The 26,444-nt window shown below is 47.9% G+C and overlaps 1 protein-coding gene across 11 annotated transcripts in view; it reads left to right on the top strand.

Moving 5' to 3' along the window:
• Window positions 1-26,444, top strand: part of RABL6 (RAB, member RAS oncogene family like 6) — a 121,766-nt gene that overhangs the window by 66,934 nt on the left and 28,388 nt on the right. For all 11 annotated transcript variants that reach the window (XM_073314659.1, XM_073314655.1, XM_073314653.1 and 8 more), the window contains 2 exons: window positions 21,558-21,922; window positions 24,854-25,010. In XM_073314659.1, the coding sequence (XP_073170760.1) occupies window positions 21,558-21,922; window positions 24,854-25,010 (522 nt within the window). The remainder of the gene's footprint in view (window positions 1-21,557; window positions 21,923-24,853; window positions 25,011-26,444) is intronic.

Consider the following 26,444-nt stretch of genomic DNA (forward strand, 5'->3'; position numbering starts at 1 on the left):
CATGGAGCCCGCTCAGGTAACCGTCACTCTATGTCTCCTGGGTGCTGGCAGACAGTAGCAGCAACCCCTTGCCTTGTGGCAGCAGACGGTACAGTACGACTGGTAGCCGTCATCGTCATGTCCGAGGTGCTCCTGGCCGCGTCGGCTGGGAGTGCCTGGGCAGACATGGGTGCAGGGACTAAATTTGGAGTGACTTGACCAGGTCATTCTCTTTAGTCCTGCAGTCAGTCCTATTGAACCGTCTTATGGTGAGCGGGCAGGCGATATGGACTGCTAGCAGTCGTACTGTACCATCTTCTGCTGAGCAGCCATGAGATGTGGATGGCATGCAGTCCTTCTGCACCGTCTGCTGCCAGCCAAAGATGTAAAAGATAGATGGAGTGGATCAAAACAAGAAATAGACCAGATTTGTTTTGTACTCATTTGCTTCCCCCCCTCCCCTGTCTAGGGGACTCATTCTTCTAGATCACACTGCAGTCACTCACAGAGAAGGTGCAACGAGGTAAATCTAGCCATGTATCAATCAGAGGCCAGGCTAACCTTCTTGTTCCAATAAGGACAATAACTTAGGTGCACCATTTCTTATTGGAACCCTCCGTGCAGTCCTGCCTGAAATACTCCTTGATGTACAGGCACCCCCTTTGTTGATTTTAGCTCCCTGAAGCCAACCCTGTAAGCCGTGTCGTCAGTCGCCCCTCCCTCCGTCAGAGCAACGGCAGACAATCGTTCCGCGCCTTTTTTCTGTGCGGACGCCATACCAAGGCAAGCATGGAGGCTGCTCAGCTCACTTTGGCAATTAGGAGCACATTAAACACCACACGCATTATCCAGCAGTATATGCAGCACCAGAACCTGGCAAAGCGATACCAGGTGAGGAGGCGACGTCAGCGCGGTCACGTGAGTGATCAGGACATGGACACAGATTTCTCTGAAAGCATGGGCCCTGCCAATGCATGCATCATGGTGCTAATGGGGCAGGTTCATGCTGTGGAACGCCGATTCTGGGCTCGGGGAAACAAGCACAGACTGGTGGGACCACATAGTGTTGCAGGTCTGGGACGATACCCAGTGGCTGCGAAACTTTCGCATGCGTAAGGGCACTTTCATGGAACTTTGTGACTTGCTTTCCCCTGCCCTGAAGCACATGAATACCAAGGTGAGAGCAGCCCTCACAGTTGAGAAGCGAGTGGCGATAGCCCTGTGGAAGCTTGCAACGCCAGACAGCTACCGGTCAGTTGGGAATCAAATTGGAGTGGGAAATCTACTGTGGGGGCTGCTGTGATGCAAGTAGCCCACGCAATCAAAGATCTGCTGATATCAAGGGTAGTGACCCTGGGAAATGTGCAGGTCATAGTGGATGGCTTTGCTGCAATGGGATTCCCTAACTGTGGTGGGGCCGGAGACGGAACCCATATCCCTATCTTGGCACCGGAGCACCAAGCCGCCGAGTACATAAACCGCAAGGGGTACTTTTCGATAGTGCTGCAAGCTCTGGTGGATCACAAGGGACGTTTCACCAACATCAACGTGGGATGGCCGGGAAAGGTGCATGATGCTCGCATCTTCAGGAACTCTGGTCTGTTTCAAAAGCTGCAGGAAGGGACTTTATTCCCAGACTAGAAAATAACTGTTGGGGATGTTGAAATGCCTATATGTATCCTTGGGGACCCAGCCTACCCCTTAATGCCATGGCTCATGAAGCCGTACACAGGCAGCCTGGACAGTAGTCAGGAGCTGTTCAACTACAGGCTGAGCAAGTGCAGAATGGTGGTAGAATGTGCATTTGGACGTTTAAAGGCGCGCTGGCGCAGTTTACTGACTCACTTAGACCTCAGCGAAACGAATATTCCCACTGTTACTGCTTGCTGTGTGCTCCACAATATCTGTGAGAGTAAGGGGGAGACGTTTATGGCGGGGTGGGAGGTTGAGGCAAATCGCCTAGCTGCTGGTTACGCGCAGCCAGACACCAGGGCGGTTGGTTACACCAGGCCCCCCCACTGCGTTCTTGGGCATCTGGGTGTGGAGGCTATGGAACTTGGGGAGGAGGGCGGTTGGTTAGAGGGGCAGCAGTGGCAGTCTGTGCTCCAGCTGCCTTTGCTGCAGCTCAACCATACACTGGAGCATACTGGTTTGGTCCTGCAGCAGCCTCAGCATTGAATCCTGCCTCCTCTCATCACGCTGCCGCCACATTTGAGCTTCAGTCCTCTCTTCAGCCCGCCACCTCTCCTCCCGGTCATTTTGTGCTTTCCTGCACTCTGACATTATTTGCCTCCACGCATTCCTCTGTGCTCTGTCAGTGTGGGAGGACAGCATGAGCTTGGAGAACATTTCATCGCGAGTGCGTTTTTTTTTCTTTCTAAGCTTCACTAGCCTCTGGGAAGGAGAAGATCCTGTGATCATTGAAACACATGCAGCTGGTGGAGGAAAAAAAAAAGGGACAGCGGTATTTAAAAAGACACATTTTATAAAACAGTGGCTACACTCTCAGGGTAAACCTTGCTGTTAACATTACATACATAGCACATGTGCTTTCGTTACAAGGTCGCATTTTGCCTCCTCCCACCACGTGACTACCCCCTCAACCTTCCCCCCTCCCTGTGGCTAACAGCGGGGAACATTTCTGTTTAGCCACAGGCAAACAGCCCAGCAGGAATGGGCTCCTCTGAGTGTCCCCTGAAGAAAAGCACTCTATTTCAACCAGGTGACCATGAATTATATCTCACTCTCCTGAGGATAACACAGAGATAAAGAACGGATGTTGTTTGAATGCCAGCAAACATACACTGCAATGCTTTGTTCTACAATGATTCCCGAGTACGTGTTACTGGCCTGGAGTGGTAAAGTGTCCTACCATGAAGGACGCAATAAGGCTGCCCTCCCCAGAAACCTTTTGCAAAGGCTTTAGGACTACATCTAGGAGAACCGCAAATGCCAGGGCAAAGTAATCCTTTCACGTGCTTGCTTTTAAACCATGTATAGTATTTTAAAAGGTACACTCACCAGAGGTCCCTTCTCCGCCTGCTGGGTCCAGGAGGCAGCCTTGGGTGGGTTCGGGGGGTACTGGCTCCAGGTCTAGGGTGAGAAACAGTTCCTGGCTGTCAGGAAAACCAGTTTCTCCGCTTGCTTGCTGTGAGCTATCTACAACCTTCTCCTCATCATAGAATATCAGGGTTGGAAGGGACCCCAGAAGGTCATCTAGTCCAACCCCCTGCTCGAAGCAGGACCAATTCCCAGTTAAATCATCCCAGCCAGGGCTTTGTCAAGCCTGACCTTAAAAACCTCTAAGGAAGGAGATTTTACCACCTCCCTAGGTAACGTATTCCAGTGTTTCACCACCCTCTTAGGGAAAAAGTTTTTCCTAATATCCAATCTAAACCTCCCCCACTGCAACTTGAGACCATTACTCCTCGTTCTGTCATCTGCTACCATTGAAAACAGTCTAGAGCCATCCTCTTTGGAACCCCTTTTCAGGTAGTTGAAAGCAGCTATCAAATCCCCCCTCATTCTTCTCTTCTGCAGGCTAAACAATCCCAGCTCCCTCAGCCTCTCCTCATAAGTCATGTGTTCTAGACCCCTAATCATTTTTGTTGCCCTTCGCTGCACTCTCTCCAATTTATCCACGTCCTTCTTGAAGTGTGGGGCCCAAAACTGGACACAGTACTCCAGATGAGGCCTCACCAATGTCGAATAGAGGGGAACGATCACGTCCCTCGATCTGCTCGCTATGCCCCTACTTATACATCCCAAAATGCCATTGGCCTTCTTGGCAACAAGGGCACACTGCTGACTCATATCCAGCTTCTCGTCCACTGTCACCCCTAGGTCCTTTTCTGCAGAACTGCTGCCTAGCCATTCGGTCCCTAGTCTGTAGCTGTGCATTGGGTTCTTCCATCCTAAGTGCAGGACCCTGCACTTATCCTTATTGAACCTCATCAGATTTCTTTTGGCCCAATCCTCCAATTTGTCTAGGTCCTTCTGTATCCTATCCCTCCCCTCCAGCGTATCCACCACTCCTCCCAGTTTAGTATCATCCGCAAATTTGCTGAGAGTGCAATCCACACCATCCTCCAGATCATTTATGAAGATATTGAACAAAACCGGCCCCAGGACCGACCCCTGGGGCACTCCACTTGATACCGGCTGCCAACTAGACATGGAGCCATTGATCACTACCCGTTGAGCCCGACAATCTAGCCAGCTTTCTACCCACCTTATAGTGCATTCATCCAGCCCATACTTCCTTAACTTGCTGACAAGAATACTGTGGGAGACCGTGTCAAAAGCTTTGCTAAAACAAACAAAGCTTTGCTAGAAACAATACATCCACTGCTTTCCCTTCATCCACAGAACCAGTAATCTCATCATAAAAGGCGATTAGATTAGTCAGGCATGACCTTCCCTTGGTGAATCCATGCTGGCTGTTCCTGATCATTTTCCTCTCATGCAAGTGCTTCAGGATTGATTCTTTGAGGACCTGCTCCATGATTTTTCCAGGGACTGAAGTGAGGCTGACTGGCCTGTAGTTCCCAGGATCCTCCTCCTTCCCTTTTTTAAAGATTGGCACTACATTAGCCTTTTTCCAGTCATCCGGGACTTCCCCGGTTCGCCATGAGTTTTCAAAGATAATGGCCAATGGCGCTGCAATCACAGCCGCCAATTCCTTCAGCACTCTCGGGTGCAACTCGTCCGGCCCCATGGACTTGTGCACGTCCAGCTTTTCTAAATAGTCCCTAACCACCTCTATCTCCACAGAGGGCTGGCCATCTCTTCCCCATTTTGTGATGCCCAGCGCAGAATCATCATTTTCTTCGTCCCCAAAACCTGCTTCCGTATTGCCTCCATCTCCATTGAAGGAGTCAAACAACACGGCTGGGGTAGTGGTGGCTGAACCCCCAAAAATGGCATGCAGCTCATCATAGAAGCGGCATGTTTGGGGCTCTGACCCAGAGCGGCTGTTCGCCTCTCTGGTTTTCTGGTAGGCTTGCCTCGGCTCCTTCAGTTTCACGCGGCACTGCTTCGGGTCCCTGTTATGGCCTCTGTCCTTCATGCCCTGGGAGATTTTCACAAAGGTTTTGGCATTTCGAAAACTGGAACGGAGTTCTGATAGCACGGATTCCTCTCCTCAAACAGCGATCAGATCCCGTACCTCCCGTTCGGTCCATGCTGGAGCTCTTTTGCGATTCTGGGACTCCATCATGGTCACCTGTGCTGATGAGCTCTGCATGGTCACCTGCAGCTTGCCACGCTGGCCAAACAGGAAATGAGATTCAAAAGTTCGCGGTTCTTTTCCTGTCTACCTGGCCAGTGCATCTGAGTTGAGAGTGCTGTCCAGAGCGGTCAGAATGGAGCACTCTGGGATAGCTCCCGGAGGCCAATACCATCGAATTGTGTCCACAGTACCCCAAATTCGAGCCGGCAACGTCGATTTAAGCGCTAATCCACTTGTCAGGGGTGGAGTAAGGAAATCGATTTTAAGAGCCCTTTAAGTTGAAATAAAGGGCTTCATTGTGTGGACGGGTGCAGGTTTACATCGATTTAACGCTGCTAAATTCGACCTAAAGTCCTAGTGTAGACCAGGGCTTTGGTAACTTCACTTTGAAGCAACAGCTGGATCACTGTCATGAGCAGGGCTCATTTTTTTTTCTTTTGTTGTTTACTATAGTTTCAATCAATTTGCCCGGTACTGAGGTCAGGTTTACTGGCCTGTAATTGCCCGGATCACCTCTGGAGCTCTTTTTAAAAATTGGCATCACGTTAGCTATCCTCCAGTCATTTGGTACAGAAGCTGATTTAAATGATATGTTACAGACTACAGTTAGTAGTTCTGCAATTTCACATTTGAGTTCCTTCAGAACTCTTGGGTGAACACCATCTGGTCCTGGTGACTTATTACTGTTCAATTTATCAGTTTGTTCCAAAACCTCCTCTAATGACACCTCAATCTGGGACAGTTCCTCAGATTTGTCACCTTAAAAAGAATGGCTCAGATTTGGGAATCTCCCTCACATCCTCAGTTGTGAGGACTGATGCAAAGAATTCATTTAGTTTCTCCGCAATGGTCATCTTATCCTTGAGTGCTCCTTTAACATCTCGATCATCCAGTTGCCTCACTGGCTGTTTAGCAGGCTTCCTGTTCCTGATGTATTTAAATTTTTTCCTGTTTTTCCTATGCATCGCTTCCCAAGCCAAAGATCTCTCTCAGATTGAAGCTATGTTAACAGTGGCACTCTCTGGGCTCTCAGTCTATTACAGCAAGAACTAATTGTGCACCAACCCAGCCAAAATGCAAGTGATTCTTTTTCTATCATTCAAATCATGAAGCCAATAGACAACTCATCTGAAATGGGGTATTGCTTGCCCACTGCTGGAATCCTGTCTACCTTGGAGTGATGCTAGACCACGCTTTCTTTCAAGCATACATGGAGAAGAGAAAAGACAAAATTAGCACCTAGAACAACATACTCAGGAAGCTTGCAAATTCAAAATGGGGAACCAACTCGGCAACACTGTCAGGCACTGCACTTTCACTTTGCTGTTTGACAGCCAAATACACATCTGCTGTGGGAAAGATTAGGTCATGCAAAGAAGCTGGGCTCTGGAGGAACCAAGCACCATGAAAGATCTTGTTAGGGCTACAGACCAGGCCATATCATGTGCCCAAAACTGGAAAAAGCTATATTTGTGGTGGAAGGACACAAGTAAAAGATCAGATCTCAGTGTTTTGCCCAGAAACACACCAAAACATAACTTATTGCTTGGTCTTAACATGTGCAGCAACATCGATGTACTGTGATGTCGTTCTCGAGTATTTCCAGCCATGTGTATCACACTTCCGGTCATGTACCTGTCAGTGATTTTCTAAGTGGTTCAGTTGCTCTTCCGCAGTTGGGGGTTTCCCCGGGTAGATCTGTTTGCCACCAGGGCCAACACCCAGTGCCCACGGTTCTGCTCGTTCCAGGGCCGCTGCCCGGGCTCATTCACGGACGCGTTTGCAATCCCATGGAGAGGGGGCTTGATGTATGCCTTCCCCCCGCTCTCTTTGGTGCTCAAGGTGTGCAGGGACAGGGCAGTGGTGATCCTCATCGCCCAAGCCTGGGCCCGCCAACACTGGTACACATCACTCCTAGAGCTGTCGGTGGACACCCCAGTAGTCCTGCCCCTACACTGGGACCTCATTACACAGGATGGTGGGTGGCTTCTCCACTCCGATCTGCAGTCACTGCACCTGACGGCATGGAGGCTTTGTGGCCTTCCTGTGCAGCAGATTCTGCTTGGCAGTAGAAAGCCCTCTACCAGGGCGGCCTATATGGCAAAGTGGAAAAGGTTCTCATGTTGGTGTGAACCCCGACAGGTGCAGCTGGGCCAGGCCCTGGTGCAGGCCATCCTGAAGTACCTCCTGCACCTCAAGCAGCAAGGGCTAGCCCCGTACTCACTCAGAGTGCACCTGGCAGCCATCTCTGCCTTGCATCTGGGGTTCTTGGGGGGCTCGGTGTTTTCCCACCCAATGGTGGGGCGGTTCCTTAAAGGGTTGGAGAGAGTGTTCCCATACTCCCGCGCCCCCAGTCCCTCCATGGAACCTTAACCTGGCCCTTTCTAAACTCATGGACCCCCTTTTGAGCCCCACGCTACCTATTCTCTCCTCCACCTTTCCTGGAAGGTGGCGTTTCTGGTTGCCGTTACCTCAGCCAGAAGGGTGTCTGAACTGAGGGCCCTCACCTGTGAGCCCCCATACAGTATTCACAAGGACAAGGTGCAGCTCCGGCCGCACCCCAAGTTCCTCCATAAGGTGGAGTCCCAAATTCCATCTGGGCCAGGATATTTGTCTGCCAGTGTTCTTCCCGAAACCCCATACGGACCCGAGTCACCACAGCTTGCACACCTTGGATGTGCGTCGAGCGCTGGCGTTCTATTTGGAGCACACCAAGCCCTTTCGCAAATCTGCGCAGCTGTTTGTGGCTGTGGCCGAGAGGTGAAAAGGCCTCCCGGTGTCGGCACAGTGGATTTAGTCTTGGATTACAAGCTGCATCCGGGCGTGCTATGAGCTCACAGGTGTTCCGGTCACGGCCCACTCGACCACGGCGCAGGCGACTTCCACAGCATTCCTGGCACAGGTCCTGATCCAGGAGATCTGCAGAGCAGCCACCTGGTCTTCGGTGCACACCTTCACGACCCACTATGCGGTCAACCAGCAGGCCAGAGAGGATGCGGCAGTTGGCAGAGCGGTCCTCCGAGCAGTTGTTCCGTGACTCCTACCCTCCTCCAGAGGTAAGCTTGTGATTCACCTAATGTGGAATGGACGTGACCAAGCACTCGAAGAAGAAAAACTGGTTACTTACTTTCTCGTAACTGTCGTTCTTCGAGATGTGTTGTTCACGTCCATTCCACCGCCCACCCTCCTACCCCTCTGTTGGTGTCACCAGCAAGACGGAACTGGAGGGGGTGTTAGCCGACGGCCAAGGATGTTTGGTGAGGTGCCAGCTATGCCCGTTTATACCATCCGTGACTTTAACCGCTAGGACGCACTGTCCCTTCGCGGCAGGCAGCCCGGGCTAGGCTGACGGATGCCCCAAGGTCCTAACCACCCGTGACTTTAACTGCTAGAGCTCAGAGCTCCTTCGCAGCGGGCAGCCAGGATTGACTGACAGGTGCCCCAAGAGTTTGCCCCGTGGAGGCGGCACAACTCAACGCTAGGCTCTTAGTACTCTCACCTAATGGCCAGGCTTTAGAGCCAAAACGGCTGAGGTTCTTTAATTGTGTTGGCTGCTTTACAGTAAACCAGAGAAAACAAGTCAGGCTTATGCATAAATGGTTACCAAAATTTATTAAGCGAGATTCTAATCATGTGGTTACAAAATTGCTAGTGCCTACTTATTTAAATGTAGAGATGTTACACACACAAACAAGTTACAAAACTGAAGCCACAATCCCAAAGAAAGAAAACAAAATATAGAGCTCTATTTCAAAATATGTGTACACTAAAGATAGGAGATCAGGTGTGGGTGCTTCTTACCCTCCTTGCATCTCTCGATTCCAGCGGTGCCAAGCCAGGATCGGTCACTCAATTCCGCGGAAAGACGAATAAGGGACAAGGCGTAGGGACCCTCTTAGCTGCAGAAGCCTTGGGAGGCTGTCACTTATCTGACCAGCAGATAGATAGTGAAAAGCACTCAAAAATCATGGTGCTGTAGGTCCCCTACTTATACCTCTGTACTCCTTTATTCTCTTTCTCCTTTCTTATGCCAAATTGAGGCTGGTCTGTCGGGGTGACGCCAGCTTTCGCAAGAGTAGTTTACACTTGCAAAGGAGAGAAACAATAAGTGTCGACGACTGGACATTTCTTTTATCAGGGTAAATATTTTCCCAACTAGGATGTTGGTGTGTGTGCATCACGCTATTTAGTAGGGGCTAACAGCCATGTCTGTCACAGGGCCTCTGCCTGCTGTGAGCTTAATCGTTGTATCTGTTCCCAGAGGCACATTGTAGCAGCACACCTGTGCTTTCACAGCTTCAAAGGCTGTGCTGGAATATATGTTAAGTGCCCTGTTCCTGCTTCCTCCTGTGTTTCCAGCAATGCTGGTCTGAGGGGGGGGGGGGCTGGCTGTCTGGCTACATTCCACCCCCTGATGCACCACACTACATCCCAGATTGCAAGGAGGCGGTGATGCCAGCACCTCTTGCCCTCCTTGGGGAAATCTAGAAATACCCAACAACCAAATTAGAGGATGAGGGTTCGCGGAATTGGTTAGGATCCCTTTTTAGCTCTAGGTATCTGATTTGCATGGAGGAAAGAGCAGTTTGAATCAAACGCTTCATAATACATAAAGTTACACAAAAAACAATTACAATAATTAAAATGGTTAAAACAGTATTCACAACCGAATGTAAAAACGGGGAGAGGGAGAATCCCAAGTGTTGAGCTAACCATTGCATTCATGAGGTTTGTCCATTCTCAGCCACTGCATGTAGTTGTACAAATTCAATTCCCAGTCCATTGGTTGAATCCAGCAAGGTGCACATCCAGCAATTTGTAGCACCAGCAGCTGAGGCGATGGTTTGGATTGCTCCCCGAAGAGGATGTTCTGGTATTGCCAAGGTGACTGGAGCCAACAGAAGGATCATGAGGGCTTGCAGGAACATATCTCTGGTGGGTCGTGTTGTAGCTAAAAAAACTTATTTTAAAACCAAAAGCAAAAATTACACCTGCTATTATAAGTAATGGCAAATATATCAACAGTCCATAGTAGTCTCTAGTGATCAAACAGGTCTGCTGCATGGTCCATTTTGCTGACAGGTTAGCTGGCAGGTTGCTCGGAACCATGGGACCATTCCTGCAATAAATCACATGGTCAGCCGGTCTTGGATGCGATCCAAGCCTCTGTAATGGTTATTAGCCTTTTATCAGCATTTAAGGCACTCCGTACACCTTTCTCTTTATAGGCATGCAAAACGCAGGTAAAGGTTCCCAGGGCTGGGTGTTTAATCACAACAGTATCTCCGGGAGCATACTTGGAACTGTGCAGTGGTGTTCTGGCAGGGGAGATGATTCTTCCCTACAGGGAAAGCTCCCTGCTGATTGGACTTCCTGTAGGAGTCTGTCTGTTTAATCTCTGCACCACTTCGTCCAGTCTGTCTCCCCATGTGCCATCAGTAGGCTTCAAGTGATTCTTTAGCAACCCATTCCAGCGCTCAACCATGCCATTAGATTGAGGTCGATATGGAAGGTGGAAGGTCCATTGGACTCCATGGTTAAGGGTCCATTCCCTTACAAGTTTATTCTTAAAATGCGAACCATTATCTGATTGGATTTCTTGAGGCATTGGGACAATTGCTGTTAAGCGGTTTAGTCCCATAACTGTGGACAACCCTGTTGCCAATCGGGTTGGATATGCAAAACCAATCCCTGAAACAATTTCTACTCCAGTCAAGATGTATTTCCACCTCTGCCTTGTAGTGGGCAGTGGTCCGACATAGTCGACCTGCCAGGTTGCCCATAGTGTTTTTCCATCTCTTAGCCTGGCAAACCTTTGTCCTTCTACTATATGTTTTCTAGTCTCAGCACAAATAGTGCAGGCTTGTACCAGGTCTCTAGCCTGTCTGTGGGTGATAGGCCACCCCCTGATATGTGCTTGCCGCACTAACTCATCACTTCCTGTGTGTCCTAAATTATCATGTAACCATGAATATAAGCGTTCCCATTCTACTTGTGTGGTAAAGAGCTGGGCAGCTGCATCAGCTAAATTGTTTAACTGTGCAGCTGGGGTATTATTCTTCTGATGAGCTGAGACATGTCCTATAGACAGGGGTTGTTGCAGGGCATGCTGATATAACCACTTCCAGTATTCCAGTCCCCAGACTGGTTTACCTCCTATTTCCCAGTGGTTATTTTTCCAGTTAGTGATCCACTGAGTGGCACCTGCCCATACTGCATAGGAGTCCGTATATACTGCGGTGGCTCCTGCTTCACAGGCCAGTTTAATTGCAGCCAATTCTGCAAGTTGTGCTGACCCATCAATTTCAGCAGTTAGGGGTGCTGCAGAGGGGTCTGCAGGCACTGCTGCAGCTTTCCCCTTCCATTTTCCTTTGACCAGCCTGGCACTGCCATCAGTGAACCATACTCCCTCAGGCTTAGAAGGATCAAATGGGGCAGCATCCTTAATGGGAGACTGCTGTGGAGGTAGGCGGTATTCATCAGGCATTCCTACTTTCCATAGGGATTCCTGAATCATAGTGGGGTTTTGTGCAGTGTCTGCACTCCCTACCCTGTGGTGTATGTAAAGTGCCCATCTTTGGATAGTCATCTTTTGTGCTACACCAGGTGGTAACTCTTTCCCTTCCAATATAGGTTTAATGATTGGAAGAGGAGTGTGAATTGTGATGTCCTTATCCTGAGTTAATTCCTCAGTTTCTCTCAAGGCTGTGTAAGCTGCCAGAAGCACCTTCTCATAAGGTGTGTAGTTAGCCTGTGACCCTTGCCATGACTTGGAACCAAACTGAATTGGTCGTCTGGGAGCAGTGTCACTTTCTTGCCAGAGAGCATAAGACATTCCAGTGGCTCCCACAGTTAGGTACAAATGGAATGGGGCTTCAGGATGTATGGGACCCAGAGCCTGATAGGTGTGTATCTCCCCTATCAGTTGCCTGAGGGCTTCCTCATGGGCAGGAGCCCATTCCCAGGCAGCACTTTTCTTTAACAAATTGTACAATGGTCTGGCTATAATGGCAAAGCCAGGTACATGTTTTCTCCAAAACCCCAGGGTTCCCAAAATCTGTCTCAATTGATCTTTACTTTCAGGGGAGGGTGCCTGATTTAGCTCTTGCACAGTGTCATTAGGCACAGACCTCCTACCTCCCATCCATACAGTACCTAAGAATTTTATCTCTTGGGAGGGACCTTGGCATTTCTCAGCTGGTAACTCTAAATTAAGGGCTTCTAGTGCTCCTTTGATTTGATTCATAGCCTCCTGTACCTCTTCTGAGGTTTTCCCACCTATTAAGATGTCATCAATGTATTGCACAGTTTGTACATTGTGTGGCAGTATAAGGTCATCTAGGACCTTTGCCAGTGCCCCATGGCAAATAGTGGGTGAGTGTTTAAACCCTTGTGGCATTCGGGTAAAAGTGTATTGTACACCTTTCCAAGTAAAAGCAAATCTTTCCTGGTCAGCTGGTTGCAAAGGGACCATGAAGAACATGTCCTTTACATCTAATACTGCTAGCCAGGGTTTATCCCAGGTTTGTATGGTGTTTACAATATCTGTTATGCTAGGGACTGCTGCAGTTAATGGTCCAGTGTTACTGTTTAGCTTCCTATAGTCTATAGTGAGTCTCCATTTGCCATTTGGTTTCTTGATGGGCCACACAGGAGAATTAAAGCGAGAGTGGGTACGAATTAAAATTCCTCGCTGTTCCAAATCTTTGATCAGGTCAGTAACAGGGCTTATGGCCTCAGCTGGGACATTATACTGCTTTATGTTTGTTACTGTTGAGGGCGGGAGAGCAGGCGCGCTGCTAAGTAAGTTTACAGAATAGTGGGGAGGGCTTTCCTCTTCCAGGTGGGTGGCATGAGGAACAGAACTGACTCCAAAAGCCCATCTTTCCCCATTAATCCTTCCCTTCTTTCCTCTTAAAACGTCCATGCCCAGTATGTTGGCATTGCCCAAAATCACCTCATATTTTCGGGGCTGATGGTGGGGTTGCAATGGGATATCCAGTTTTATCTTAACTAATGGGTAAGTTATGGTACTGCCATTTACCCCTGTAACAAGTACCTGCTTTCCGCCAGTAGGTGGCGAGCCCTGAAAACTTTCTTGCTTAATCATGGACCTTTGAGCCCCTGTGTCCATTAAGAAAGGAATAATGTGTTTGTCATTTACAGTTACATGTATCCGGGGGTCTTTTGCTGCTGTTTTCTCCTCTTTGGATTTAAGCTGGTTTATTAGGAGAGGAGATTGACCCCCGCAAGCTAGTTTCCCTGCTCTGGTAACTCTTGCAGTTGCTGCAGCAATGGAGTATACCGGGTGTCTGCAGGTGGGGGAAGAGGAGGGAGCTGCAGAGGTGCACTGGGAGTAGCATTAGTTGTCTCCCAGTCAGCTCTTTTAAAGGTGGTTAATAATTTTAGCCGCTCTGTGGGCAGTCCATTTATCACATCTCTGGGATAACCTAAAGCCAGACATTGTCTCCACAACTTGGCTCTAAGCTCCTTTTCCTCCTGGGTTGGCTCTCGCTTGTTTTTATGTCCTTTAGATGGTGCCCCCTTGTTTCCCTGAAGGGAACGCATCTTAGCTTTGCCTGTCAGTGCTCTGATGTCTCCGAATTCTCTAAAGTATGACACCAGAAGGTTTAGCAGTGCCCGAAAGGTACTGTTATGTGCTGCAGCTTCTGATCTAAGGGACAGTGCCATAGCCCTGTGGTTACTCGGAACTCCCTTAAGCAGGGGTCTGAGATCATCTACATCTACCTGACCCTCCCATGGGCTTTCATAGGCTAACTCTTGAGGGTTTTGACCAAGCATGCTAATGACAGCCACAGTTAATAGAGCTGTTTTTACCTCATCTATGTTGGTCCAGTGCATTACTGTGGGTTCATCTCGGTCTGCTGGGTAAATTCCTCTTGCCCATCGACAAGCCAGAGACCAAAGTGTTTTAGGGGTGTTTCCCTCTGAGTGTTCCAGGAATATTCCTGCACCTAAGTTAAGGCGCTCAGTTTCTTGGGCTGTCAGGCGTATATATCCACCCCCAGTGTCCCAGAGGCGGACCAGCCACTCTATTATACCTTCCTCAGGCTTTTTAGCAAAATCTCCCTGGATTGTTTTTAACTCCATGGGAGTATATTGGCGGGTGGTAATTTTGGTAAAGTGTGTTGGAGCTTTACTCCCTTTTCCCTTTTTACCTCCCTTCTTTGTTTTTGAAGAGGTGGATGGATAATTGTCATCCCCTTCTTCATCCAGCTCTGCCCCACTCAAATTTTCCTCATGTTCTTCTGATTTGTGATGTGTGATAGCTGGTCTTAATTTTACAGAGGGACCTTCCTCCTCAGAGGAGGGGGACTCATTTGCTGAATCCCAAATGTCTCCATCCCATTCCTCAGGGTCTAGCCAGAGAGCAGTCTCAACTTTAGCCCGGTTGATTCTGCGTGTTTTAGTCTCCAGTTTTTCCCTTCGCTCTATCCCTTCTTTCTCAATTAAGGGAAGTAATCTTTTCTGAAGATGTTCCATATCCCTATTCAGTGTTCTTACTCTGGTATCTAAATTCTGGCATTCCTTGCGCAGTGTGTCCCTTTCCTGTTGCAGCCTATTAAATTCTATTGCCAGACCATGATAATCCTTACAGGCAGCTTGCCAAACGTTAGTAAGCAGCCATATACAAGCACCTTTTCCTTTCCCTTTCTTCATCTTGCAGGCAGTTCTCCAGTTACAGAAATGCTGCCAGATCTCTGCTGGTTTTCCCCAATATTTCTCCAGCAGTTCTTTGCTCCACAGAGGGTTTCCCCATCCCTCTTGGGTCAAACTTTTCTCTAGCTCAGGGAATTCTGTGGTGTTTATCATGACTGGTTTCATTGTGTTACTGTAGTGCAGCCTATATCACAATCCTGTTCGTGATGCCAATTTCTGTTAGCCGACGGCCAAGGATGTTTGGTGAGGTGCCAGCTATGCCCGTTTATACCATCCGTGACTTTAACCGCTAGGACGCACTGTCCCTTCGCGGCGGGCAGCCCGGGCTAGGCTGACGGATGCCCCAAGGTCCTAACCACCCGTGACTTTAACTGCTAGAGCTCAGAGCTCCTTCGCAGCGGGCAGCCAGGATTAACTGATAGGTGCCCCAAGAGTTTGCCCCGTGGAGGCGGCACAACTCAACGCTAGGCTCTTAGTACTCTCACCTAATGGCCAGGCTTTAGAGCCAAAACGGCTGAGGTTCTTTAATTGTGTTGGCTGCTTTACAGTAAACCAGAGAAAACAAGTCAGGCTTATGCATAAATGGTTACCAAAATTTATTAAGCGAGATTCTAATCATGTGGTTACAAAATTGCTAGTGCCTACTTATTTAAATGTAGAGATGTTACACACACAAACAAGTTACAAAACTGAAGCCACAATCCCAAAGAAAGAAAACAAAATATAGAGCTCTATTTCAAAATATGTGTACACTAAAGATAGGAGATCAGGTGTGGGTGCTTCTTACCCTCCTTGCATCTCTCGATTCCAGCGGTGCCAAGCCAGGATCGGTCACTCAATTCCGCGGAAAGACGAATAAGGGACAAGGCGTAGGGACCCTCTTAGCTGCAGAAGCCTTGGGAGGCTGTCACTTATCTGACCAGCAGATAGATAGTGAAAAGCACTCAAAAATCATGGTGCTGTAGGTCCCCTACTTATACCTCTGTACTCCTTTATTCTCTTTCTCCTTTCTTATGCCAAATTGAGGCTGGTCTGTCGGGGTGACGCCAGCTTTCGCAAGAGTAGTTTACACTTGCAAAGGAGAGAAACAATAAGTGTCGACGACTGGACATTTCTTTTATCAGGGTAAATATTTTCCCAACTAGGATGTTGGTGTGTGTGCATCACGCTATTTAGTAGGGGCTAACAGCCATGTCTGTCACAGGGCCTCTGCCTGCTGTGAGCTTAATCGTTGTATCTGTTCCCAGAGGCACATTGTAGCAGCACACCTGTGCTTTCACAGCTTCAAAGGCTGTGCTGGAATATATGTTAAGTGCCCTGTTCCTGCTTCCTCCTGTGTTTCCAGCAATGCTGGTCTGAGAGGGGGGGGGGGCTGGCTGTCTGGCTACAGGGGGTCAGGCCGGTAGGGCTATCTATGCGGGGCTCAGTGGCGCCACTCGGGGGGCCCGCCGGCCCGCCGCGAGCCGCTAAGGGAAAAAGTTTCTGACGCGCGTGCATGCGGTGTGCGCACACCTAATGTGGAATCTTGAACAACAGTTAAGAGAAAGTAAGTAACCGTTTTTTACTACTCAAAAAAGAGATCTTGGAGTCATTGTGGATAGTTTTCTGAAAACATCCACACAGTGTGCAGCAGCAGGAAAAAAAGCAAACAGAATGCTGGGAATAATTAAGGATAGATAATAAGACAGAAAATATCATGTTGCCTCTATATAAATCCATGGTACGCCCACATCTTGAACACTGTGCACACATGTGGTTGCCCCATCTCAAAAAAGATGCATTGGAATTGGAAAAGGTTCAGAAAAGGGCAGCAAAAATTAATAGGGGTATGGAACCGCTTCCATATGAAGAGAGATTAATAAGACTGGGACTTTTCAGGTTGGAAAAGAGACAGCTAAAGGGTGATATGATTGAGGTCTATAAAATCGTGACTGATAGAGAAAGTAGATAAGGAAGTTTTTTTACTACTTCTCATAAGACAAGAACTAGGGGTCACCAAATGAAATTTATAGGCAGCAAGTTTAAAACAAATAAAAGGAAGTATTTCTTCTCACAAAGCACAGTCAACCTGTGGAACTCCTTGCCAGAGGTTGTTGTGAAGGCCAAGTCCATAACAAAAAAGAACTAGATAAGTTCATGGAGGATTTGGTCCATCAGTGGCTATTGGCCAGGATGGGTAGAAACGGTGTCCCTAGCCTCTGTTTGCCAGAATCTGGGAATGGTGACGGGGGATGGATCACTTGATCATTCCATGTTCTGTTCATTCCCTCTGGGGCACCTGGCACTGGCCACTGTTGGAAGACAGGATACTGGACTAGATGGACTCTTAGTCTGACCCAGTAGGGCCATTCTTATGTCAGTGAACTTTGCACATTACAGACCTGCTGAAGTTGTGAACTCTAGGTGGGCAGACCCCTGTGCCCACATGGATTTTCATTGCAGGATCAAGGTATAACTTACCCTAATAGGAGAGATGGGAAGGAAGGTAGAGAGCAGATTAAGTCAGTTTAGAGAATACATTAGCTTAGTGGGGTCTGTCCCCAGTCTCTTCCCAGGGACAGGCGAAGGTGCTCCCAGTTTCTCTGGGGGCAAACAGACCACAAGACCCACTTAGCTGCTCCTAGCCTCCCACTTTTCTTGAGCTCCCCCTCCTTCACTACCCTTGCCACAGGGACTGATCCCCCTCAGCTACTCCTCCCACACTCACTGCCCCCCCCCCCCCGAGGACACAACTTTATGCCCTCACCTCTCCTTTCCCCTGGAGATTGACTTCCCTTTCCCATCATACTGGACCCTCAGGCTCCCTTTTTGCAGCTTCCCCGTCAGACTCTATTATTCTGCGGGGGACATGAATTCTGTGTGTGTGCAAGTGGCACAGAATTCCCCCAGAAGTAATTCTGTGGGTTCACATCTCTTTGTTGGAGTCAAGGGCTAATTCAAGGCAAAAATCCTTAATGCTGAGTGGGGACTCAGGAGGACTTCACAATAGATGTATTCATATAACCACCACAGTATGGTGCTAATTAGCCTTCTTAATAGCAGTCTTAGCAGAGGCAATGACCCTGGCAGTTGGCTTTCTGGGGTGTAAAGCACATTCAGGAAACCCTCTGGTGCATCCTCTGGGAGGTATAAAGTACAGCAGGTCCTAGTCTTGTTGCCTCTAAACTCCCATATAATCAGGTCTGTTTCTGTCCTGGTTTATGTCTGCCGTCTTGCTTGTAGCAAGTGATCCGCTCTGGAACTCTGAGTCCAGAAAAGTTCATTGCAGAAGGAGGGTTTGATATTCTAAGGTGCAGTCCACATCAGTGAGGGGCTGTCACCCCAGATAGTCAGCTGCCAGGGCAAGATTGGGTGGTGGGGGAATGAGATGTGCACACAGGATTTTTAGAGGGCACCAGTTTCCTTTAAGTCAGATAGTGAGGTGTCCCTTATGTTTCTTTAAGGAATCTCCATCCTGCCGCAGGTTTGATGTCGAGCCTGTTAGGGAACCTCCACAGGTTGCTCTTCTACGTGGTCAGATGAATAGAGACCATTTTGGCGGCCAATCTCATGATTTGTTGGGGTCGGTCTCATTTATTTTTTGATCTCTTGAGATTGGCGATACTGTGAATGGGACTTAATTATATTGCATTTAAAAACAGCGGAGAAAGTTACACAACCTTGGGAAGACTATTTTGGGAATGACAATTATTAATTGCTGGTCATCCCAAAATTTGTATCCACAGTTGATCTGCGATCTGCAAACATGGTCTACCGATATCTGCAGATTTGCAGGGCTCTGCAGATGAGCCCCCTGCTTACTGGATTGCTTGTGAACTGTTCAGCTTTCGTAACTGTGTGAGGTTGTTAGTGCTGAGCTGTCCAGCTCTTGGAAATGGAGCGTTCCTGCTCCAGCAAAAGCTGGATTCCTAGCAGGTTGTAACTCAACATGAATGTTGCCTCCTTGTGAGGCAAGCCTGTTCTTTGGCTGTTCACGAAGGCTCCACAGCTACTGATTATAAAGCACATGTTCTCACTCCTGACCCCATGAAATCCTCTCTTCAAAGGGACCTTGAGGGGTTTTAGATCAAGCTGCTCTTTCACAACTGGGAATATCTCTGCTGGAGAAGGTGGGCTGGTTTGGTCTCCCAAAGGATGTAGTGGTGATCTGTATCAGGTAGTATTCACTGTTTTGGTGTATCCACTGTCTGTTTGCTGCACAAAGTTATTGCTGAGGCTGCTGACGTTATAAGGGATGCATTTAAATTCATAGCTTCTGCACAGGAGACCTAGTTAAGCTTCGTGAAATACAAGCAGTGCCCATAGCATCTGTTGGAACTTCTAAGTGGGAGTTGTCATTTAGGGATCCTCCTTGCATCTTTCAGCTTTACTTCATATGGCTGCTCTATCTTATTCTGAGACCATTTCATAGTTTAGCAGGGGCTATTGCCATTTAAAATCTTTCTGTTAATATAAGAACATAAGAATGGCCACACTGAGTCAGACCAAAGGTCCATCTAGCCCAGTGTCCTGTCTTCCGACACTGGCCAATGCCAGGTGCCCCAGAGGGAATGAACAGAACAGGTAATCATAGAGTGATACGTCCCCTGTTGCCCATTCCCACATAGTGTCCTTTGATGTATGTCTGAACTAAAGGAGTCAATAATCATCATGACTGTAGAGCAGAACTACGTCAAAGAATTGGCATTTACTTCGCTCTTCTCTAAGGGTGTAAAGCTGCAGCCTTTCTGATGGTAAGAGCCTTAGAGCTCTGCGACATGAGACCCAATCTGGACAGCAGTTTCTTTAGGATTTCCGCTCCTCAGTGCTGAGGGGGAGGAGGGGACTGCATTGTATCTGGTGCCTTATTGAGGGGGGGAATTCCAGCAACCCTCAGTGGGAGTGCCCGGTGCTGGCTCTTATCCTTTAGGTGAATATTCAAGTGTCCCCTCCCAGGCTCACTTTGTGCTGTGTACAAATATGGGGGGGCTGGGGGCTGGTATTCCATTGTTGTAGAGCAGTGTTTCCCAGCTGGTGTGCTGGCAGGCCCCAACAAGTGTGATGCGGCATGTTTTGAAAAACTACATGTGGAGTGGGGGAGGGGAAGAAAGCGGGGAATCTGCCTTCTCATTGGCCATCTGCCTCATTGCCCCGCCTCCTCCAAGGGCAGAGCAACCAATCTCAATCTCCCTCTCTTCCCCACTCCTCTCCTGTGAGCAATTAGTTGGCTCCTCTGCCCCTCCCTCCTGCATCTGCCAGGCACTGGGGTGGGGGAAGAGCCTGGAAGAGAAGCAGGACCTTGCTGCAGCCCCCCAGGGTTGGGAGAAGCAGAGGTGAGGTGGGGGGAACTGAACTGGTGGCTAGGGGGCTGTGTGTGAGGTGGGGGAGCTGGGGAGGCAGAACTAGGGGTGTGGGGCAGAATTGGGGTGAGGCGGGGGCTGGACTAGGGAAGGGTGAGTACAGAACTGATGGGGGCTGGAGAACTGATTTGGATACTAGGGGCACGGGATTGATTTGGAAGTTGAGGAGCAGGGTTCATTGCTGGGCAGGGGACGGGCAGATGTGGGGGTGAGACCTCCTGCAACAGGGGCCAGAATCCTTGTACCCAATACATGTGGGAGCATGGGCAGCACTAACTCTGGGGAGCGGCAGGGGCAGTTCACCAATCGTTAGACTGAAAAAACAGTATCCTCTCTTTGGCCCTTATTTACGGTCTCCAGATGTGTTGGGTTCTGACTCATTTATTTTTTGATCTCTTGAGTTTGGCAATACTGTGAGTGGGACTTAATTATATTGTATTTAAAAACAGCAAAGAAAGTTACACACTCTTGGGAAGACTATTTTGGGAATGAGAAGAAATGACTAATTATTAATTGCTTGTCATCCCAAAATAATATTCTCAAGTGCATGTCACTTTCTCCACTGAGCATGCTTTTGTCCGGAGTTCTTATATTTAGCTTTAATGTTAGTTTCCACTGTTGACAATTCTGGCACAAAAGACAGATTGCGATCTAACCTTAGCTGTCATGGCGGTTTTGATTTTAACCCTGCTAGCCTTGTTCTGAATTGCTCATCTGAAGATAATATGGTGGTGTGCCTTCAATAATTAAGGTTTCAGAGTAGCAGCCGTGTTAGTCTGGATTCGCAAAAAGAACAGGAGGACTTGTGGCATCTTAGAGAATAACCAATTTATTTGAGCATAAGCTTTCGTGAGCTACAGCTCACTTCATCGGATGCCTTCAATAATTAAGTTATCAAGGAGTGCTGCAGCAGAGAAAAGGTTAGGAACCACTGTATGAGGGTGACTTGACTGCTGGAGTTGCTGTACGGGGCTTCCTCCTGGAGACTCATGCCAGAGAACTTACTGTGCGAACATGGAATGAGGTAGATTCTAACCCTTTGCGTATCTTGGTGCCTTCCATCCAAGGAGCTCACTGCACTTTCTCAAACACTGATTAACCTTTGGTCCTCATTGTGTGCTAGGTTTCCATTTGGGGTGAGTTAGGCGCAGAGAGGTGAAGTGACTTGTCTAAGGTTGCCCAGGAAGTCGCTGGCAGCACTGGGCCTGGAACCGTGCTCTCCTGGCTCCTAGCCATGGGCTGCAGCCAGAGAAGCAGTGTCGTTAATGAGAAGCTCTGTGGATTGTGCTGTTCCAGTCCTTATGTCTGCACTCCATTCTTTTCTGCAGCTTTCTTGAAATGATGGAAGCCCGAAGTCGAGGACACGCGTCCCCAATGGCGACTAATGGACAGAGCCCTTCCTCTGGCTCCCAGTCGCCCATAGTACCTCCCAGCTGCACGTCAACAGACAGTTCCAGTCCGGGTACCCCCCAGCCACCACAACCTCAGCAGCCGCCTGCCAATGCAACAACGTCCCCTGAGCCTCCATCATCCTTGTCACCAGTGCCTCCCCTAGAGGCTCAGCTACCGCAAACATCATCCCCAGCTACAACCTCCCCAGCAATGCCTGTTGCAGTCCCACTGCAAAAGCGCAGCATTATCTCCCGCCTCTTTGGAACTTCTCCGGCCCCAGAGACATCTCCTCCCCAGCCAGGTAGGTGCTGATGCAGAGAGAACCTGGATTTTTCTGTCTGTTAGTGGGTGCATGGTCATGCTTACAATATTGCACATCCCCACTGTCCCTGTTTCTTTGCTGTAGCCCTTCTGCTCCCTGTTGGAGGCAGAGCCGGCAGCGCTCCTGTCTGAGCAGCGCGAGGCTAATATCTGTTCAGTACAAATCCAAAGAGTGTAGATCAGTTGCTTCGTTCTTTTCTTCCAGCTGCCTTGCTTGATTCGCCATGTATCTCCAGCAGGGCTCGTGCTAGCCGCGGAAAGGGACTCCCATCAGCAGCAGGATGATGGCTGTGATGTTGAACTTCGAGGCTGGGAGGGGTTCGATATAGAGCGCTCCTGGGGAAAGTAATAAACTGTCAGCTTCTGAGTAGGAGTGTGTCCTTCCCCACTGCTGGGCCTGTGCCACTTGCATAAAAATCAAAAGGGTAATAGAAACCCATGCAGCTGATGCCTGTATGTAGGTGTGTCAGCTGCAAAGCACACTTGCATGTTAACAAAGAGCAGTCTACTGTTTGTATTTAAGGAACATAATCATTCAGCCAGAAATCTGAAGTGATCACACAACTGCAGCACTGTGCTGGATCTGCAGTAGATTTCTCTCTGGGGAAATATGCACCAGCACAGCTGGCAGGAGGAGGAGAGTGGCCCTTGGTTACGTCTTATTGTTAGTAAACAGCAGAGCAAAGTAATGCCAAGGTCATGGAGAACGAGTATCAGACCGTCTCAGTGCAGAGACATCCAGGGCTGTTCATTGAATCAGAGAATCATAGACTTTAAGGTCAGAAGGGACCATTGTGATCATCTAGTCTGACCTCCTGCACAATGCAGGCCACAGAATCTCACTCACCCACTCCTGTAACAAACCCCTGACCTATGTCTGAGCTACTGAAGTCTTCAAATAGTGGTTTAAAGACTTCAAGGTGCAGAGAATCCTCCAGCAAGTGACCCCATGCCCCACATTGCAGAGGAAGGCAAAAAACCTCCAGGGCTTCTTCCAGTCTGCCCTGGAGGAAAATTTCTTCCCGACCCCAAATGTGGCGATCAGCTAAACCCTGAGCATGTGGGCAAGACTCACCAGCCAGACACCCAGGAAAGAATTCTCTGTGGCAACTTGGATCCCACCCTATCTAGTGTCCCACCATAGGCAATTGATCATATTTACCACTAATAGTCAAAGATCAATTAATTGCCAAAATTAGGCTATCCCATCGTATCCCCTCCATAAACTTATCAAGCTTAGTGTTGAAGCCAGTTATGTCTTTTATCTCCACTGCTCCCCTTGGAAGGCTATTCCAGAACTTCACTCCTCTGAAGGTTAGAAACCTTCGTCTAATTTTAAGTCTAAACTTCCTGATGACCAGTTTATATCTATTTGTTCTTTGCTTTCATTTCTACTGAGCTAGACCTTAATTTGCCCATTACATTCACTTTACCTACAAAGCTGAATGGAGCTGCCACTGCCTAGCGATTATTAGCATGACAGGGGTTTGAGTCACCCTTTACTAAATAACCTCCTCCTTCAAACTGTCACTTTAAGGAGTTCATAAAGCTATCAAGACACCCACAGAAAGGGGGAGGTGCTCAAAATGCACACTCAAGTTCAGTTTTAATTCTGTACATGATGTCTTATCTCCTGGATCTATTATAAGTTGTGACAAAACCCACCAATTGCAATTTTATAACTCTTCTTACCTGTGCCGGTTCCCTGGAAGCAGGAAATAGGGAGAAAGGAGGAAAGTTGGAAACTCCTGATCTGCAGGTCTTTTTATGCTTTGTCCAAAGAAACAAAAAAGTGAAAATGCAAATGAACAGCAAGATGTGGCCAGTCTCCTTCACAATTTACACTGGAAATGAAATCACATAGAACTGAATGCAGAGAGGCAATGGGTTCACTAAGAAAAATGGACACAGTCCAACCCCAGTGTTATAACCTTTTTATCCATTGTTTTGTCAGAGTAACTTTCAGAAAGCCAGTGTGTTTTTATAAGATCTGCAAAAGAAAGTTTGAGCTACACATACATGTTCTGCAGCAGTAACTTTTTTTTTTAAGTTATTCCCTGATGTCAGTGATGCTGTTACCCAAGCAAGAAAGTGAACAAAAAGCCACTTTAGGCTCTGCTCCTTTAGGAAAACTTGCACTAGGGCAATCAGGAAAAGTCATTGTTCATCTTAAAGGATGCTGCAAACAAAAGTGCAAATAGTCACACTTTTCATATCTGTTTGAGAACTGCTTTTCTTTGTGTTAAGAATCTGGGATGAAGATTAACCTAGGAGAAGAGTAAAGATTGCTCCACAAATAAGACCTATTAAAGTAACTCTTATTTTACGTAACACCTAGGGGCATTGATCTGTTGGAGGCCTCTTGCTAGGTAGCTTACAAAGATAGAGTAAGTGACAGTCCTTGCCCCGAAAGGTTTACAATTTAAATGACAAAATCATGTGTGCGAAAAAGCCGGGTGAAAGGCAAGGGAACAGTAACCGGGAGTTTTAACATGGACTAGCTTTGTGCACAGTTCATAGGTGTAAAAAGCCAGTCCTGGCTGTAATCACAACCCCTGTTATCAGCTGGCAGCACTCTGTAGGTTATAGTGGCATAGGTGAGTTTTAAGGAGGAAAAGATAAGTTGAGCTTGGTACATGCTAAACCAGCAGTAGCCAAAAGGCCGCTCATGGCTACCTTCATGCGAAGCAGTGGTTTGATCTGAATGGCCTGTTGCATTCCTTCTGCTACACAGCAAATGTCGAAGACTGTTGTGGTGTTTGCTACACGTCTGCACACAGAAGTGACCCTCTGCATGCTAGAGAAGCATGCATTTGAGATGCTTAGAGGAGTAAATTCTCTGCCACATCAGCTGCGCCAATTGTGCCAAACTGTTCTGTTGTGTGTTACCTGATCACTGTTCCATCTACAGATGCTGCTACTACTCCCCCCAGTGAAGTCCCTGCAAAAGTGCAGAGTGTGGAGGACTTTATTCCCGATGACAGCCTGGACCGCAGCTTTCTGGAAGATCCAATCCCTCAGAGAGACAAGGGGATAACTAGGACTAAGGACCCCAGTGAAAGCGACAGGTAAGGAGGACAGGAACTGGGGGTGGGGGAAGAGGAGTGGGATAGAAATAGCACTCGGAAGTGCAGTCTGCGTGACTGAGGGATCATGTGTGACTCCTCAGCGTTCTCTAGGGCCTTATGGTCTTAATACACACAGTATGCTACACAGAGTGCAAACCCCAAAAGAGTGTGTATGTATCCCAGTAAGGTAACCTCACCTCTGACACTTTCTCTTCCTTTCCTGAACACCCAAGAAATCAAATGGGTTGCAGCATGCCCTGCTAGCAACACCTATCCCTGTTAAATTGGAGAGGCTGCCAACTCGAGCACGTCTGCTAGCCGTAATTATAGTATCGCTCACAGGAAGATAGGTTGGGTCTCTCTCCCATTAGCCAGGTCCCAAAACCTCTTAGAACCACTACCTTGAACTCCACTCAGGAATTTACTGTCATCCAGAGCCAATGATGGAAGCAGTGGTTGAGAGTGAATTATATACTTTCCAAATCCCATCCCCCCCTGCACTTCTCCCTGATTGCTTTCTAGCCTCTTCTACTATTGGCCTCTATGTTAGCTCTCGATATTAAACTGTTGCTGCTCTTCTGTAAATTGCCCTGGCAGCAGATGCTTGAAGAATCCCATTTACTGCATTGGCAGGATGAGTTTGTCATTGCCAAGCATTGTTCTTCCTGACACCCTTCGAATGCCAGAAAGCTGCGTTGCAGCCTAATTTTGTTTCTGGCTTTGATCGTGCTCCAAAACTGAAAGGCTGTGTCACTGTGTGACTTTACCCGAGAGTCTCACTTGGAAGCGTCTGTTACAAATAGAGCTGTCGATTAAGCGCAGTTAACTCATGCAGTTAATTCAAACAGAGTCATTGTGATTAATTGCAGCTTTAATCGCACTGTTAAACAAAAGAATACCAATTGAAATGTATTAAATATTTTGGATGTTTTTCTATATTTTCATATATATTGATTTTAATTACAACATAGAATACAAAGTGTACACTGCTCACTTTATATTTTTTATTACAAATGTTTGCACTATAAAAATGATAAAAGAAATAGTATTTTTCAGTTCATCTCATGTAAGTACTGTAGTGCATTCTTTATCATGAAAGTGCAACTTACAGATGTCCATTTTTTTGTAACATAATTGCACTCTAAAACAATGTAAAACTTTAGAGCCGACAAGTCCACTCAGTCTTACTTCTTGTTCAGCAAATCACTCAAACAAGTTTGTTTACATTTATAGGAGATGGTGCTGCCTGCTTCTTTTTTAAAATGTCACTTGAAAGTCAGAACAGGCATTCACATGGCACTTTTGTAGCTGGCATTGCAAGGTACTTATGTGCCAGATATGCCAAACATTCGTATGCCCCTTCATGCTTCAGCCGCCATTCCAGAGGACATGCTTCCATGTCTATAGTAGAGACCATGCAGTGGTGTTGCTGTA

This window comes from Lepidochelys kempii, chromosome 16 (genome assembly GCF_965140265.1).
Source record: "Lepidochelys kempii isolate rLepKem1 chromosome 16, rLepKem1.hap2, whole genome shotgun sequence".
NCBI lineage: Eukaryota > Metazoa > Chordata > Testudines > Cheloniidae > Lepidochelys > Lepidochelys kempii.